Source organism: Salmo trutta, chromosome 27 (assembly GCF_901001165.1).
Source record: "Salmo trutta chromosome 27, fSalTru1.1, whole genome shotgun sequence".
NCBI lineage: Eukaryota > Metazoa > Chordata > Actinopteri > Salmoniformes > Salmonidae > Salmo > Salmo trutta.
This window is the reverse complement of record NC_042983.1, coordinates 44,364,614-44,384,222: the sequence shown is the minus strand read 5'-3', so window position 1 is coordinate 44,384,222 and position 19,609 is coordinate 44,364,614. Positions and strand designations below refer to the sequence as shown.

At 42.8% G+C, this 19,609-nt stretch overlaps 1 protein-coding gene across 2 annotated transcripts in view; it reads left to right on the top strand.

Moving 5' to 3' along the window:
- Window positions 1–19,609, top strand: part of LOC115165049 (protein mono-ADP-ribosyltransferase PARP8-like) — a 95,668-nt gene that overhangs the window by 29,605 nt on the left and 46,454 nt on the right. For both annotated transcript variants that reach the window (XM_029718080.1, XM_029718079.1), the window contains exons 4-7: window positions 45–134; window positions 1,484–1,554; window positions 5,475–5,543; window positions 16,327–16,421. In XM_029718080.1, coding sequence (XP_029573940.1) covers window positions 45–134; window positions 1,484–1,554; window positions 5,475–5,543; window positions 16,327–16,421 — 325 coding nt within the window. The remainder of the gene's footprint in view (window positions 1–44; window positions 135–1,483; window positions 1,555–5,474; window positions 5,544–16,326; window positions 16,422–19,609) is intronic.

The following is a 19,609-nucleotide window of genomic DNA, read 5'->3' as shown; positions in this document are numbered from 1 at the left end:
TTTATTGATGAATGTTTTTTAATTTCTTTCTTTCTTCAACACAGACAACACATATGTGTCAAACTCTGAAAACGAAGATGAGGTACTAGTCACCAGAGATCCCATCCCCGTCATCTTCCACAGAATTGCAACAGGTACGTTTATATGTCAGATTGTCCGTATTGCATTGTCAAGTATAGACTGATCTCTTTGAATCTGCATAAATACTTTGAATACAGGAACATTTCAGAAATATTTCCTGACTGTCTGTATTCTGTACAGGTAAATTAGTGCTTTGTCAAAGTTATTATAATCTGCGTAAATACTTAGATCATGGAAATGTTTTGAATTGTTTTCTTATCGTCTTGTCATCTTCAATACCCTGGTACTTGCCTACGGAGCAGCAAGGGGATCTGCCTCTCCCTACTTTCAGGCTATTCCCAAACCCAACACCTTAACCTGACACCCCAGCACTCTGTTCTGCCACCTCTGGTGTCTTGGCCCTCCCACGGGAAGGCAGCTATTGCTCAGCCCAGTCAAAGCTCCTCTCTGTCCTGGCACCCCAGGAACAAGCTTTCACCCTAACAGGGCGTTGCGCCTTCTGAAACCCTACCTCTTTAAATAAATCCCATAAAAACCCTCTGGAACTCTACCTCTTTAAATTAATCCCATAAAAAACCTCTAACTCTACCCATTTAAATTAATCCCATTAAAAACCTCTGGAACTCTACCTCTTTAAATTAATCCCATAAAAAACCTCTAACTCTACCCATTTAAATTAATCCCATTAAAAACCTCTGGAACTCTACCTCTTTAAATAAATCCCATAAAAAACCTCTAACTCTACCCATTTAAATTAATCCCATTAAAACCCTCTGAAACCCTACCTCTTTAAATAAATCCCATTAAAACCCTCTGAAACCCTACCTCTTTAAATAAATCCCATTAAAAACAGTTGTCTTTTCCTACTAGCACTGACTTCTCTGATCACTGTATTGCTGAGGACAGTGTAACTTGATACAATTGTGATGCGTTGTTGTCTCACTTAGCTATCTTCAGACGAATGCGCTAATGTAAGTGTCTCTGGATAGGAGCGTTTTGCCGAATGACTACCGTGTAAATAGCCGCCTCAAGACACATTAACTGACAAGCTCGTAAACACAACAATTCTATACCTTTCTAACCAGCGTTGACCTTGTTCCCTGAGTCTTTCAGGCTGATGGGAGGCTGCTGTCAGATTGAACAACAGGATGTTGTAGTAGCTATATGGGCCTCCCTATGGGAGCTGGTCAAAAGTAGTGCACTGTATATAGGGAATAGGGGAGTCATTTGGGACAGAGCCTCAGTAAATAATAGGAAGGCTGTCGTCTCAGCTTCATGTTCATCCTTGGTCTTTGTCTGATTTCTGTTCCCGAGATCTTTCTGCCTTTCTGAAGAATAATAAGCAAGTAAATTATAGTGTAGATACCTACACCTCCTGACTAATGTGTGCTGCTGTCAACAGAGATTACGCTCAACAATGACGCCAGCTGCTGCCTGTCCATCAAGACAAAACTTCAGTTAGACAAAAACCAGGTGAGCTACACCTCACTCCACTGATTAATTACACATTGTAAAGGCTCATTATAACATGCAATAACTGTCTTATAACCTGTAATAACTGTGTTATAACTGAGAATTACTGTGCTGTAACCTGTAATAACTGTCTTATAACCTATAATAACTGTGTTATAACCTATAATAACTGTGCTGTAACCTGTAATAACTGTGTTGTAACCTGTAATAACCGTGTTATAAACTGTATTAGCTGTGTTATAAACGGTGTTAAAAACTGTAATAAATGTGTTGTAACCTGTAATAACTGTTATAGACTAATAACTGTGTTATAACATGTAATAACTGTGTTATAACATGTAATAACTGTGTTTTTCGTTTTTCTGTATACATTTCGATCTCTTTTTCCATTATCGAATGAAATATACCTTCTGGCAACCCGCCTTACCCAACGTGGTCCGGATCTGCTATTCTTATAGACCTTATAACTGGAACCTCCATCATAGCTAGCCTTCAGCAGCTAGCCTTCAGCAGCTAGCCTTCAGCAGCTAGCCTTCAGCAGCTACTTCAGCAGCTAGCCTTCAGCAGCTAGCCTTCAGCAGCTAGCCTTCAGAAGCTAGCCTTCAGAAGCTAGCCTTCAGCAGCTAGCCTTCAGCAGCTAGCCAGCTAATTAGCTACTAGCTATTTAGTCATTGTTAGCCACTGCTAGCGGCCTTTACCTTTAGCACAGACACCAGCCACTTTAGCCCGGATAGCCCGGATAATATCTGCCAGTCTGCACACCGCGATATCAGCCCTGAGCATATCGGACTGCTTTCCCCCCCCCCCACTATGTCACCGGATTCCTGCCACAAGCTCTGGACCATTACACCGGATCATCGCAGCTAGCTAGCGGCTACCGAGTGGAGATCGTGGCTAATGCCCCTGTCCAAAAGCAAGCACCAGTTAGCCACGAGCTAGGCCCATTCCCCCGGCTAGCAAACAAAGTACACCAACTACAATGCCTCTCTTGCCAACTGGCCTGGACCCTTGTCGACACGGAGCCCCGCCGATCCATCACAACTGGTCTGCTGGTCTGCTGGTCTGCTGGTCTGCTGGTCTACTGACGTAATTTGGCCGATGTGGTCTCAACCGGTCTCTGCGTCGTTGATGTCGGTGAGGACCCAGCTACTAGCCCCGGCCCGCTAGCTCCCTGAACGCCGTGTCTCCCGCTCGCCTTGCATAGTAATTTGTAAGTCGCTCTGGATAAGAGCGTCTGCTAAATGACTTAAATGGAAATGTAGTAATCGACTACCAAACGGCTCCCTGTTTCGTCCATTGCTGCTTATTGGATCCTATGATCACTCGGCTACACAGCTGATGCCTACTGGACTGTTCATTAACACGGTCCTTCATTTTGTTTTGAACTCAGGCCCTGTGTGTAGCTAACTGACTCTCTCTGCCCACTCATCATCATTTACCCATTGTTGTTGTTGTAGCTGTTTACATTTTAGTCATTTAGCAGACGCTCTTATCCAGAGCGACTTACAGTAGTGAATGCATACATTTCATACATTTCATTTCATATTGGCCCCCCATGGGAATCGAACCCACAACCCTGGCGTTGCACACACCATGCTGGCATTGCAAACACCATGCTCTACCAACTGAGCCACAGGATTTACCCGTTGTTGTCTTAGCCCTCCCAATCAACACCTGTGATTGCTTTATGCCTCCCTCTAATGTCAATATGCCTTGTATACTGTTGTTTATGGTAGGTCTCATTGTTTTGTTTTACTGCGGAGCCCCTAGTCCCGCTCTACATGCCTCAGTCAGCTCCTTTGCCCCACATGCGGAGACCGCACCTAGCTTAACTGGTGCTTCCAGAGATGCAGCCTCTCTCATCATCACTCAATGCTTAGGTTTACCTCCACTGTACTAGCACCCTAGCATGCCCTTGTCTGTGAATTATGCCCTGGGGAATGGGAATTATGCCCTGAATCTATCCTTCCACGCCCAGAAGTCTGCTCCTTTTACTCTCTGTTCCGAACGCACTAGACGACCAGTTCTTATAGCCTTTAGCTGTACCCTTATCCTACTCCTCCTCTGTTCCTCTGGTGATGTAGAGGTTAATCCAGGCCCTGCAGCCCCTAGCTTCACTCCCATTCCCCAGGCACTCTCATTTGTTGACTTCTGTAACCGTAAAAGCCTTGGGTTCATGCGTATTAACATCAGAAGCCTCCTCCCTAAGTTTGCATTATTCACTGTTTTAGCACACTCTGCCAACCCTGATGTCCTAGACGTGTCTGAATGCTGGCTTAGGAAGGCCACCAAAAATTCTAAATTGTAAATACTTCGCCACTACTGGCCTGTTTATTGCCTTACCTCCTTACTTCATTTGCACACACTTTATACAGATTTTATATTGTGTTATTGACTGTATGTTTGTTTATTCCATGTGTAACTCTGTGTTGTTGTTTTTGTCACGCTGCTTTGCTTTATCTTGGCCAGGTCGCAGTTGTAAATGAGAACTTGTTCTCAACAGGCCTACCTGGTTAAATAAAGGTGAAATAAAATAAAAATGAAACTGACCTGTTCACCGGACCTGCAGTTTTCGACTCTCTCTCTCTACCGCACCTGCTGTCTCTAACTCTGAATGATCGGCTATGAAAAGCCAAACCTGGTTAAATAAAGGTGAAATAAAAATATAAAAATATAAAACATGAGAGAGCTGCCCAGTGACACGAGCCTACCAGATGAGCTAAGTAACTTCAGTGCTCGGTTCGAGGCAAGTAACACTGAAACATGCATGAGAGCATCAGCCGTTCCGGATGACTGTGTGATCACGCTCTCCGCAGTCGATGTGAGTAAGACCTTTAAACAGGTCAACATTCACAAGGCTGCGGGGCCAGACGGATTACCAGGACGTGTACTCAGAGTATGCGCTGACCAACTGGCAAGTGTCTTCACTGACATTTTCAACCTCTCCCTGACTGAGTCTGTAATACCTACATGTTTCAAGCAGACCACCATAGTCCCTGTGCCCAAGAACACCAAGGTAACCTGCCTAAACGACTACAGACCCGTAGCACTCACGTCCGTAGCCATGAAGTGCTTAGAAAGGCTGGTCATGGCTCACATCAACACCGTTATCCCAGAAACCCTAGACCCACTCCAATTTGCATACCGCCCAAACAGATCCACAGATGATGTAATCTCTTTTGCACTCCACACTGCCCTTTCCCACCTGGACAAAAGGAAAACCTATGTGAGAATGCTATTCATTGACTACAGCTCAGCATCCTGTAATAACTGGTTATAACATGCATTAACTGTGTTTAACTGGTTATAACATGTAATAACTGGTTATAATATGTAATAACTGTTATAACATGTAATAACTGTTAAACTGTAATAACTGTTAAACTGTAATAACTGTTATAACATGTAATAACTGTGTTATAACATGTAATAACTGTGTTATAACATGTAATAACCATTATAAACTGTAAGAACTGTGTTATAACATGTAATAACTGTTAAACTATAATAACTGTGTTATTACATGTAATAACTGTTATAAACTGTAATATCTGTTATAAACTGTAATAACTGTTATAAACCATAACTGTTATAACATGTAATAACTGTGTTATAAACTTCAATAACTGTGTTCTAAACTGTAACTGTTATAACATGTAACAACTGTGTTATAAACTGTAATAACTGTGTTCTAAACTGTAACTGTTATAACATGTAACAACTGTGTTAAAAACTGTAATAACTGTGTTATAAACCATAACTGTTATAACATGTAATAACTGTGCTCTAAACTGTAATAACTGTGTTATAAACAGTAACTGTTATAACATGTAATAACTGTGTTCTAAACTGTAATAACTGTGTTCTAAACTGTAATGATTGTGTTATGAACAGTAATAATGTGTAATAACTTCCCCCAGTGCCACTATGCCATAGAGGAGGACTCTGAGGGGGATGCTGACTCTGAGGAGTTTTACTATGGAGGTCAGGTAAGCATCAAGACACACATACACACACATGTTTTACTATCCTTGTGGGGACCAAACAATTGATTCCCATTCTAAATCCTATTTTCCCTAACCCTTAACCTAACCTTAACCCCAAACCCCTAACCCTAAACCCTAATTCTAACCTTACACTGTAAACACCAAGGCATTTTTTTCTCTCAAATACTTATAGTAAGTTGAACTGAAAATCAATGGAAAGTCATTATTACTTCAAGCATTATGTGTTACTGACTCAAAACTAAATGAAAAGTCCCACCAACTCAATTTATGGTAACAAATGCACTTTTTCCCAGTATGCTCTACTGCAGGTTGATTTTTAATATCTGTGTGTTTGGATGTACAAATCAAATTTTATTTGTCACGTGCGCCGAATACAACAGGTGTAGTAGACCTTACAGTGAAATGCTGAATACAACAGGTGTAGTAGACCTCACAGTGAAATGCTGAATACAACAGGTGTAGTAGACCTTACAGTGAAATGCTGAATACAACAGGTGTAGGTAGACCTCACAGTGAAATGCTGAATACAACAGGTGTAGTAGACCTCACAGTGAAATGCTGAATACAACAGGTGTAGTAGACCTTACAGTGAAATGCTGAATACAACAGGTGTAGTAGACCTTACCGTGAAATGCTGAATACAACAGGTGTAGTAGACCTCACAGTGAAATGCTGAATACAACAGGTGTAGTAGACCTCACAGTGAAATGTTTACTTACAGGCTCTAACCAATAGTGCAAATAGGTGTTAGGTGAACAATAGGTAAGTAAAGAAATAAAACAACAGTAAAAAGACAGTAGAGGCTATATACAGTAGAGAGGCTATATACAGTAGAGACTATATACAGTAGAGAGGCTATATACAGTAGAGGCTATATACAGTAGAGGCTATATACAGTAGAGAGGCTATATACAGTAGAGGCTATATACAGTAGAGAGGCTATATACAGTAGAGAGGCTATATACAGTAGAGCCAATATACAGTAGAGAGGCTATATACAGCAGAGAGTCTATATACAGTAGAGAGGCTATATACAGTAGAGAGGCTATATACAGTAGAGAGGCTATATACAGTAGAGAGGATATATACAGTAGAGAGGCTATATACAGTAGAGAGGCTATATACTGTAGAGAGCCTATATACAGTAGAGGCTATATACAGTAGAGAGGCTATATACAGTAGAGGCTATATACAGTAGAGAGGCTATATACAGTAGAGAGGCTATATACAGTAGAGGCTATATACAGTAGAGAGGCTATATACAGTAGAGAGGCTATATACAGTAGAGAGGCTATATACAGTAGAGGCTATATACAGTAGAGAGGCTATATACAGTAGAGAGGCTATATACAGTAGAGAGGCTATATACAGTAGAGAGGATATATACAGTAGAGAGGCTATATAGAGTAGAGAGGCTATATACAGTAGAGAGGCTATATACAGTAGAGAGGCTATATACAGTAGCGAGGCTATATACAGTAGAGAGGCTATATAGAGTAGAGAGGCTATATACAGTAGAGAGGCTATATAGAGTAGAGAGGCTATATACAGTAGAGAGGCTATATACAGTAGAGAGGCTATATAGAGTAGAGAGGCTATATACAGCAGAGAGGCTATATACAGTAGAGAGGCTATATAGAGTAGAGAGGCTATATACAGTAGAGAGGTTATATACAGTAGAGAGGATATATACAGTAGAGAGGTTATATACAGTAGCGAGGCTATATACAGTAGAGAGGCTATATACAGTAGAGAGGATATATACAGTAGAGAGGCTATATACAGTAGAGAGGTTAAATACAGTAGAGAGGCTATATACAGTAGAGAGGTGATATACAGTAGAGAGGCTATATACAGTAGAGGCTATATACAGTAGCGAGGCTATATACAGTAGAAAGGTTATAACAGTAGAGAGGCTAAATACAGGCACCGGTTAGTCAGGCTGATTGAGGTAATTGACGTAATTGAGTGATTGATTGATTAATGCTACACAAACATAAATAACATTTTTCTAAACTAATCCAATAATTTAGTTAGATTATTTGCACCCGTTACTGAAATGGTTGTTCCAGTTTAAATGGCTTAGGTAGTCTCCTCACTCTGTTCCTAACTCCTAACTCTGTTCCTAACTCCTAACTCTGTTCCTAACTCCTAACTCTGTTCCTAACTCCTAACTCTGTTCCTAACTCCTAACTCTGTTCCTAACTCCTCACACTGTTCCTAACTCCTAACTCTGTTCCTAACTCCTCACTCTGTTCCTAACTCCTAACTCTGTTCCTAACTATGTTCCTAACTCCTCACTCTGTTCCTAACTCCTAACTCTGTTCCTAACTCCTAACTCTGTTCCTAACTCCTAACTCTGTTCCTAACTCCTCACTCTGTTCCTAACTCTGTTCCTAACTCCTAACTCTGTTCCTAACTCCTAACTCTGTTCCTAACTCCTAACTCTGTTCCTAACTCCTAACTCTGTTCCTAACTCCTCACTCTGTTCCTAACTCTGTTCCTAACTCTGTTCCTAACTCTATTCCTAACTCCTAACTCTGTTCCTAACTCCTAACTCTGTTCCTAACTCTGTTCCTAACTCCTCACTCTGTTCCTAACTCCTAACTCTGTTCCTAACTCTGTTCCTAACTCCTAACTCTGTTCCTAACTCCTCACACTGTTCCTAACTCCTAACTCTGTTCCTAACTCTGTTCCTAACTCCTAACTCTGTTCCTAACTCCTAACTCTGTTCCTAACTCCTAACTCTGTTCCTAACTCCTAACTCTGTTCCTAACTCCTCACTCTGTTCCTAACTCCTAACTCTGTTCCTAACTCTGTTCCTAACTCTGTTCCTAACTCCTCACTCTGTTCCTAACTCTGTTCCTAACTCCTAACTCTGTTCCTAACTCTGTTCCTAACTCTGTTCCTAACTCCTCACTCTGTTCCTAACTCTGTTCTTAACTCCTCACTCTGTTCCTAACTCTGTTCCTAACTCCTCACTCTGTTCCTAACTCCTAACTCTGTTCCTAACTCCTAACTCTGTTCCTAACTCCTAACTCTGTTCCTAACTCCTAACTCTGTTCCTAACTCCTAACTCTGTTCCTAACTCCTAACTCTGTTCCTAACTCCTCATTCTGTTCCTAACTCTGTTCCTAACTCCTAACTCTGTTCCTAACTCCTAACTCTGTTCCTAACTCCTAACTCTGTTCCTAACTCCTAACTCTGTTCCTAACTCCTAACTCTGTTCCTAACTCTGTTCCTAACTCCTAACTCTGTTCCTAACTCCTAACTGTGTTCCTAACTCCTAACTCTGTTCCTAACTCTGTTCCTAACTCCTAACTCTGTTCCTAACTCCTAACTCTGTTCCTAACTCCTAACTCTGTTCCTAACTCCTAACTATGTTCCTAACTCCTCACTCTGTTCCTAACTCCTAACTCTGTTCCTAACTCCTAACTCTGTTCCTAACTCCTAACTCTGTTCCTGACTCCTCACTCTGTTCCTAACTGTGTTCCTAACTCCTCACTCTGTTCCTAACTCTGTTCCTAACTCCTAACTCTGTTCCTAACTCCTAACTCTGTTCCTAACTCCTAACTCTGTTCCTAACTCCTCACTCTGTTCCTAACTCCTAACACTGTTCCTAACTCCTAACTCTGTTCCTAACTCCTAACTCTGTTCCTAACTCCTCACTCTGTTCCTAACTCTGTTCCTAACTCCTAACTCTGTTCCTAACTCCTAACTCTGTTCCTAACTCCTAACTCTGTTCCTAACTCCTCACTCTGTTCCTAACTCTGTTCCTAACTCCTAACTCTGTTCCTAACTCCTAACTCTGTTCCTAACTCCTAACTCTGGCAGTCAGTATGAATGCAGGTTGCAGGTGAATGAAAAGTCCAGCTGTTGTATATCTGCCAACTTTTGCTGGAGTCCAATAGGAATTACACATCACTTTGCAAACCAGCATAATGTGACTTGTAGGTAGGGTAGCAAAATGTAGGTACATTTTCCAGATTTTCCAGAAATCCCAGTTGGAACATTCCTGGAAGTCCAACAATCAGAATCTTTTTGAAAATCTGGGAATTTTGGGTAACTTACTGGAACTTTGCTAGGCCCCAAAAATAAGGCCTTGTGAGATACGTGATGTATTGTCAAAAAAGGGTTTAATTATAATGATAACATTCACATAGGGATAACATTGTGAGGACTTCTGGTCACACACACACACACACACACACACACACACACACACACACACACACACACACACACACACACACACACACACACACACACACACACACACACACACACACACACACACACACACACATCTCCTCCTCAACAACTGCTGTAACAATTAGCCATTATATCGGCAGCGTTCAACCCTCTCTTAGCTACAGTGGCGGTAGGTGTACTAGGACCGGTCTCACGGAGACAGATTCATCCAAGTGACGGATTGAAAAGCACTTTCAAGAATGGATGAATCTGTGTCCAAGAAACCACCCTGTAGCTACACTCTTAGAACAAAAGGGTTCTTCGGGGGAAGCCCTTTGGGTTCCATGTAGAACCCATTCCACAGAGAGTTCTACATGGAACCCATAAGGGTTCTCCTATGGGGACAGCCGAAGAACCCTTTTGGAACTCTTTGTTCTAAGAGTGAAGAGTGGCAGTAAGTCTAACTGCTCATATAGAGTAAAACCCAGCAGCTCTGAAGAGAGGCCAGACCTCCCCTGGTGTCTCCACCTGAGCATGAAGCCTCCTGATTTCATGGTTGATTTCCCCAATGTAGTCCTAAACTCATCAACTATAAAGCACTTTTATATTTTTAGTCTTTTTCAGTCAGCTCACTCAGAAAGGGGCCTGCGGCTCATTCTTCACTCACTGTAGTGGGACATTTCCATCACCCACATTTACTCAGTCCATCTTTATATGGAAATATACGTCTATTCTGATGAGCGATGGTCTCTGTCTCTCTGTCTCTCTGTCTCTCTTTCTCTCTCTCTCTCTCTCTTTCTCTCTCTCTCACTCTCTCTGTCTCGCTTTCTCTCTCTCTCTCTCTTTCTCTCTCTCTCACTCTTTCTCTCTCTTTCTCTCTCTCTCTCTGTCTCTCTGTCAAATTCAAGCTGCTTTATTGGCATGAAAAACATTGTGTCAATATTGCCAAAGCAACAATGTATACAATATACATTGTAATACAATTATAAACAATAACAGATAATAATATAAAATGGCAGTAAATAATAATATAAAATTAAATATAAAAATAATAACAATAAAATAGTAGTAAAATAATAGTATAATATTAGAATGTAATAAATATAAAAATCTAAATATGGAAAATGAATCTATAACTAACTTATAACTAAATAACGGTCATCTTCACCATTACATCAGTACTACAACTACTATCATCATTACCACTACTACTACCACCACCATCACTAAACTGCTATCATTACCATTACTACCCATACCACTACTACTACTACTACTACCACCATCACTAAACTGCTATCATTACCATTACTACCCATACCACTACTACTACTACTACCACCACCACCACTGAACTGTTATCATTACCATTACTACCCATACCACTACTACCACCACCACCATCACTAAACTGCTACCATTACCATTACTACCCATACCACTACCACTACCACCACTATCACCACCACCACTAAACTGCTATCATTACCATTACTACCCATACCACTACTACTACCACCACCATCACTAAACTGTTATCATTACCATTACTACCCATACCACTACCACTACTACTACTACCACCACCACTGAACTGTTATCATTACCATTACTACCCATACCACTACTACCACCACCACCATCACTAAACTGCTACCATTACCATTACTACCCATACCACTACCACTACCACCACTATCACCACCACCACTAAACTGCTATCATTACCATTACCACCCATACCACTACTATTTGGAATGATAAACAACAATAATAATAGTAATAACAATAATAGTAATAATAAGTAAGTTACTGTTTACTATGCAGATGTTATTATTCAGTGTCCCTCAGGCTATGGCAGGCAAATACATATTTGGCTGCAAGAGGAGCCATTGCTCCTTCGCCCATGAGTATTTTTTGTTTTTCCTCTGGGTTTAATAAGTTCAAATTTGGAATAAATGTAGTCATTTCTGTGAATAAGGAATCTCTTTGTGAGGAATATTTATCACAGTAAAGGAGAAAGTGCATCTCTGTCTCTACCTCCCCTGTCGTGCAGTGACCACATACACGCTCCTCTTTGGGTCGCCATGTCTTTTTATGTCTGCCGGTTTCTATTGCCAATCGGTGGTCACTCAGCCTGTACTTGGTAAGGATCTGTCTCTGCCAGGTGGTCACTCAGCCTGTACTTGGTAAGGATCTGTCTCTGCCAGGTGGTCACTCAGCCTGTACTTGGTAAGGATCTGTCTCTGCCAGGTGGTCACTCAGCCTGTACTTGGTAAGGATCTGTCTCTGCCAGGTGGTCACTCAGCCTGTACTTGGTAAGGATCTGTCTCTGCCAGGTAGTCACTCAGCCTGTACTTGGTAAGGATCTGTCTCTGCCAGGTGGTCACTCAGCCTGTACTTGGTAAGGATCTGTCTCTGCTTCGTATCTCTGACAGAGTAGAGATAATCAGCCAATTCATATTCTCTGTTTAGGGTCAGATAGCAATTTAGTCGGCTTTGGGATTTTGTTTCGTTTTTCCGATGTTGTAAATATGAGTCCTTTGATTGGTTCATGATTTTGTTTAATTTAATTATTTCTTTTGAAGCAGTGCTGGTGTCAGCTTGGTTGGTGAGGTCCAACACCAGCTGACTGAGAGGGCTCGTTTCTGGGCTCAGCTCTTGGGTTTGGAGTGCTTTAAATTGCAGACTTGAATTTGGACTTGAATTTGGATGTAGCCAACATTTTAATGATCTTTTCTGTATTTTCATTATTACTGGACCAGCTTGCTTAGGAGACTCTTCTCCGGGTTCATCTCTCTGTAGGTGATGGCTTTGTTATGGAAGGTTTGGGAATCGCTTCCTTTTAGGTGGTTGTAGAATTTAACGACTGTTTTCTGGATTTTGATAATTGGCAGGTGTCGGCCTAATTCTGCTTTGCATGCATTATTTAGTGTTTTACGTTGTACACAGAGGATATATTTTGCAGAATTCTGCATGCAGAGTCTCAATTTGGTGTTTGTCCCATTTTGTGAGTTCTTGGTTGGTGAGCAGACCCCAGACCTCACAACCATAAAGGGCAATGGGTTCTATAACTGATTCAAGTATTTTTAGCCAGATCCTAATTGGTATGTCGAATTTGATGTTTCTTTTGATGGTGTAGAAGGCCTTTCTTGCCTTGTCTCTCAGATCGTTCACAGCTTTGTGGAAGTTACCTGTGGTGCTGATGTTTAGGCCAAGGTATGTATAGTTTTTTGTGTGCTCTAGGACAACGGTGTCTAGATGGAATTTGTATCTGTGGTCCTGGCGACTGGACCTTTTTTGGAACACCATTATTTACTGTCAGGGCCCAGGTCTGACAGAATCTGTGCAGAAGATCTAGGTGCTGCTGTAGGCCTTCCTTGGTTGGTGACAAAAGCACCAGATCATCAGCAAACAGTAGACATTTGACTTCAGATTCTAGTAGGGTGAGGGCCGGGTGCTGCAGACTGTTCTAGTGCCCTCGCCAATTCGTTGATATAAATGTTGAAGAGGGTGGGGCTTAAGCTGCATCCCTGTCTCACCCCATGGCCCTGTAAAAAAATGGTGTTTTTAGCCAATTTTAACAGCACACTTGTTGTTTGTGTACATGGATTTTATAATGTTTCCCCCAACACCACTTTCCATCAATTTGTATAGCAGACCCTCAGGCCAAATTGAGTCAAAAGATTTTTTGAAATCAACAAAGCATGAGAAGACTTTGCCTTTGTTTTGGTTTGTTTGTTTGTCAATTAGGGTGTGCAGGGTGAATAGGTGGTCTGTCGTACGGTAATTTGGTAAAAAGCCAATTTGACATTTGCTCAGTACATTGTTTTCACTGAGGAAACGTATGAGTCTGCTGTTAATGATAATGCAGAGGATTTTCCCAAGGTTGCTGTTGACTCATATCCCACAGTAGTTATTGGGGTCAAATTTGTCTCCACTTTTATGGATTGGGGTGATCAGTCCTTGGTTCAAAATATTGTGGAAGATGCCAGAGCTAAGGATGATGTTAAAGAGTTTAAGTATAGCATATTGGAATTTATGGTCTGTATATTTTATCATTTCATTGAGGATACCATCAACACCACAGGCCTTTTTGGGTTGGAGGGTTTGTATTTTGTCCTGTAGTTCATTCTTCAATAGTTGATTCTAATATTTGAATTTGATCATGTATATGTTTTTGCTCTTGGTTCTTTGTTATAGAGCCAAGATATTGGAGAAGTGGTTTACCCATACATCTCCATTTTGGATAGATAACTCTTCGTGTTGATGTTTGTTTAGTGTTTTCCAATTTTCCCAGAAGTGGTTAGAGTCTATGGATTCTTCAATTACGTTTGAAGTCAGGTTTTCTAGATCTCTTTTGTTTTTGGTTGGATAGGTTTCTCTCTCTCTCTCTCTCGCTCTCTCTATCTCTCTCTCTCTCTCTCTCTCTCTCTCTCTATGTCTCCATGGCATCGGCTGCAAGCTGTCAAACCATCACACCAACTGTCAAACCCATCACACCAGCTGTCAAACCCATCACACCAGCTGTCAAACCCATCACACCAGCTGTCAAACCCATCACACCAGCTGTCAAACCCATCACACCTGCTGTCAAACCCATCACACCAGCTGTCAAACCCATCACACCAGCTGTCAAACCCATCACACCAGCTGCAAGCTGTCAAACCATCACACCAGCTGTCAAACCATCACACCAGCAGTCAAATCCATCACACCAGCTGTCAAACCATCACACCAGCTGTCAAACCCATCACACCAGCTGTCAAACCCATCACACCTGCTGTCAAACCCATCACACCAGCTGTCAAACCCATCACACCTGCTGTCAAACCCATCACACCTGCTGTCAAACCATCACACCAGCTGTCAAACCATCACACTTGCTGTCAAACCCATCACACCTGCTGTCAAACCTATCACACCAGCTGTCAAACCCATCACACCTGCTGTCAAACCATCACACCAGCTGTCAAACCCATCACACCAGCTGTCAAACCATCACACCTGCTGTCAAACCATCACACCAGCTGTCAAACCATCACACCTGCTGTCAAACCCATCACACCAGCTGTCAAACCCATCACACCAGCTGTCAAACCATCACACCAGCTGTCAAACCCATCACACCTGCTGTCAAACCCATCACACCTGCTGTCAAACCCATCACACCAGCTGTCAAACCCATCACACCAGCTGTCAAACCCATCACACCTGCTGTCAAACCCATCACACCTGCTGTCAAACCCATCACACCAGCTGTCAAACCATCACACCAGCTGTCAAACACATCACACCTGCTGTCAAACCCATCACACCTGCTGTCAAACCCATCACACCTGCTGTCAAACCCATCACACCAGCTGTCAAACCCATCACACCAGCTGTCAAACCCATCACACCTGCTGTCAAACCCATCACACCTGCTGTCAAACCCATCACACCTGCTGTCAAACCCATCACACCAGCTGTCAAACCATCACACCTGCTGTCAAAACCCATCACACCAGCTGTCAAACCCATCACACCAGCTGTCAAACCCATCACACCAGCTGTCAAACCCATCACACCAGCTGTCAAATCCCATCACACCAGCTGTCAAATCCATCACACCAGCTGTCAAACCCATCACACCTGCTGTCAAACCCATCACACCTGCTGTCAAACCATCACACCAGCTGTCAAACCCATCACACCAGCTGTCAAACCCATCACACCTGCTGTCAAACCCATCACACCAGCTACAAGCTGTCAAACCCATCACACCAGCTGTCAAACCCATCACACCAGCTGTCAAACCATCACACCAGCTGTCAAACCCATCACACCAGCTGTCAAACCCATCACACCTGCTGTCAAACCCATCACACCAGCTACAAGCTGTCAAACCCATCACACCAGCTGTCAAACCCATCACACCAGCTGTCAAACCATCACACCAGCTGTCAAACCCATCACACCAGCTGTCAAACCCATCACACCTGCTGTCAAACCCATCACACCTGCTGTCAAACCCATCACACCAGCTGTCAAACCATCACACCAGCTGTCAAACCCATCACACCAGCTGTCAAACCCATGACATCGGCTGCATATTGTTCTGCTGTAGTTTTTTATCTTCCCAGACTAAAGCACAAAAAGTCCTTAGCAATTCAGACATTTTAACATTTTATGTTTATCCCCGTCTGTATTAAAAATGGCACGTTAGTAGTTTCAGGTGTTGATTGGCTGGCTAACTATGGATTGACACTGTGATTGGCTGGCTAACTTTGGACAGACAAGCTGATTGGTCATGCTCTGGGTCTCTTTAGAGATCTATCCAATCGTCTAGTGGAGCGAAGGGCTTTGTTCAAAACAGTCTTCTCAGGTTTCCCCTCTGAGCCGGTTCCTCTCAGTTTTTTCCTTCTAGGGAGTTTTTCCTGGTCACTGTGCCTCTGAATCTACTCGGCGGGGGTCTAGGCCAGGTTACTGTGAAAAGTTTTGTGACGACTGCTAATGGAAAAAAAGGGATTTAAAACACATTTGATTGATTGACGGATTGATTGATGGATTGATTGACGTGTCTCTCTGATAGGTGAACTACGATGGAGAGCTCCATAAGCACCCCCAGCTGGAGGCGGACCTGGCGGCGGTTCGGGAGATGTACGGACATCACGCAGTATCTCTCAGGTAGCTCCTCCCTCTCTGACCGCGTGTGTCAAATCAAATCAAATTGTAATCGTCACATGCTTCGTAAACAACAAGTGTGGACTAACAGTGGAATGCTTACTTACTTCCCAACAACGTAGAGAGAAAGAAAATTGAGAAATAATAGAAAAGTAAAACACGTAATAATATAAGTAATAATAAATACAAAATGAGTAACGATAGCTTGGCTATATACGCAGGGTACCAGTACCGAGTCGATGTGCAGGGGTACGAGGTAATTGAGGTAATTGATATGTGCATATAACTAGGAATAAAGTGCAGTGTGGAATGCAATAGAGATTGCATCATCTGTGGATCTGTTGGGGCGGGATGCAAATTGGAGTGGGTCCAGGGTGTCTGGGATGATGTTGTTGATGTGAGCCATGACCAGCCTTTCAAAGCAATTCATGGCTACCGATGTGAGTGCATTGGGGTGATTGTCATTTAGACAGGTTACCTTACCTGAGTCAATGTCTTCTAGAGTACAATACAAGGTCCATCCTATTCCTCTTGCCCTGAGTCAATGTCTTCTAGAGTACAATACAAAATGTTGGGTTCTGAGAATATGGAAATATACTTATTGATGTCACTGAGGGAGTGCTGAGGTTTAGAGGGTCTACACCAGAAGTTAATGGTTATAGGAGTGTCACGTCCTGACCATAGTAAGTTGTTATTTTCTATGGTAGAGTGGTCAGGGCGTGACAGGGGGGGTGTTTATCTGTTTTTGTATGCCTATGTTCAGTTCTAGTTTTTGTATTTCTATGTTGGTCGTTGTTTGGCATGACCTCCAATTAGAGGCAGCTGGTTGTCGTTGTCTCTAATTGGAGGCCATATTTAAGTTGATGTTTGTCCCACATGTCCTTGTGGGTGATTATATTTTGTGAGTGTGTTTGTTCCTCCTGCGTCACGGTTTGTTGTTTTGTCATTAAAGTTTACTTTGTTATTTGCATTTTAGTTTCACGATCAAATAAATATGTGGAACTACGAAAACGCTGCGCTTTTGGTCCGCCCCTTTATAACAGACCTGACAAGGAGGAAGGTATATAGTGTGTGCAATTAAGCTTGGAATGTGTTGAGTGCAGGGAAGCGATGACATGTGGCAGGCACTGATAAGGTGACAGAGCCATGGATTAGTGATGGAGGGGGGGTTGAGGTCAGGTCACCTTAAGGGAGAAATAAAAGTTTATGGCCTGTATCGCTTAGTGTCCTGCCTAGCAGTAAAGAACGATGTTTGTACAGATGGGTAGGAGGAGACTCAGCCTATGAGGAACGGTTAAATATTCAGTGCTTGTGTGAAAATGATTTTGTCTAATGCAGCTGTATTGATCCTCTGGGAAGAATAAACTTGGTTTGAGCTTTCGTAGTGTCTGTAGAGTTTTTACTCTGAGAATTAGAACAAAAGTCCACCCTATTCCTCTTGCCCTGAGTCAATGTCTTCTAGAGTACAATACAAGGTCCATCCTATTCCTCTTGCCCTGAGTCAATGTCTTCTAGAGTACAATACAAGGTCCATCCTATTCCTCTTGCCTTATCTTCTTTTGTTCGCCGCATGACCCAGCCTATTGCCAGGTTGAAGAGTAAGGCTGTCATCACACAACCTTGTCGAACTCCAGACTTCACAGCAAAGCTCATGTTGCTCGTTCCCACAGTGCCCAAAAAGTTGCTGTAGAACTGTTTTATGATGTTAAGAGCATGGGTGGGGATTCCATAAATTCTTAAGATCTTTCATAGGCTTTCGTGGTGAATACTGTCAAAAGCCTTCTGGAAGTCAGTAAAATTGATGAAGAGTTTTCAGCCTTCTGGAAGTCAGTAAAGTTGATGAAGAGTTTTCAGCCTTCTGGAAGTCAATAAAGTTGATGAAGAGTTTTCAGCCTTCTGGAAGTCAATAAAGTTGATGAAGAGTTTTCATTGCCACTCATTAAATTGCTCAATGATGTTCCTGAGGGTGAAGATCTGGTCTGTACAGCTCCTTTCCTCCCCTAAAAACCACTTGTTCATTCCTAAGTACTTTGTCTACAGCTGAAGACATCCGTTGTACGATAATCTTGCAAAAAAAAATCTTACTGTGAACGAATAAAAGTGTAACGCCCGTCCAGTTGTTGCAGTCGGAAGGTGTGTCCCTCTTATGCACCTGTATGATAACCTTCTTGGTCCAGTCGTAAAGGTATATTTCCCTCCATCCAGATGTCAGTGAAGAGAGGAAGAAGGATGTTTGTAGCCCAATACTGGATCAATTCTGAACAGGTCTGCATTGAGGTTATCAGGACCTGGAATTTTCCCATTCTTTAGTGACTTGATGGTAGTGATTATTTCTTCTTTGGTTGGTTGGTGGGTCGGTGTTTATGTCTAGATCTTTTGGAGCAGCTTCAGGTGTGTTCATTGGATGCACAGAGGGTTCTCTTTTGAGGACCTCTGAAATGTTCTGTCCATCTTGCTTCCTGTTCATTTTCTGTAGTCAGGAGATTGCCTTGCTTGTCTTTGACTTGAGTATTTGACTTGAATTTTCTGCCAAATGTTAGGTTAGTGATCAGCTGTTCTTGCTAGCTCCTCTAGGTAGGCCCTGTTGTCTCTCCTCCAGGTAGGCCCTGTTGTCTCTCCTCCAGGTAGGCCCTGTTGTCTCTCCTCCAGGTAGGCCCTGTTGTCTCTCCTCCAGGTAGGCCCTGTTGTCTCTCCTCCAGGTAGGCCCTGTTGTCTCTCCTCCAGGTAGGCCCTGTTGTCTCTCCTCCAGGTAGGCCCTGTTGTCTCTCCTCCAGGTAGGCCCTGTTGTCTTTTCTCTAGGTAGGCCCTGTTGTCTCTCCTCCAGGTAGGCCCTGTTGTCTCTCCTCCAGGTAGGCCCTGTTGTCTCTCCTCCAGCTAGGCCCTGTTGTCTCTCCTCCAGGTAGGCCCTGTTGTCTCTCCTCTAGGTAGGCCCTGTTGTCTCTCCTCCAGGTAGACCCTGTTGTCTCTCCTCCAGGTAGGCCCTGTTGTCTCTCCTCCAGGTAGGCCCTGTTGTCTCTCCTCCAGGTAGGCCCTGTTGTCTCTCCTCCAGGTAGGCCCTGTTGTCTCTCCTCCAGGTAGGCCCTGTTGTCTCTCCTCCAGGTAGGCCCTGTTGTCTCTCCTCCAGGTAGGCCCTGTTGTCTCTCCTCCAGGTAGGCCCTGTTGTCTCTTCTCCAGGTAGGCCCTTTTGTCTC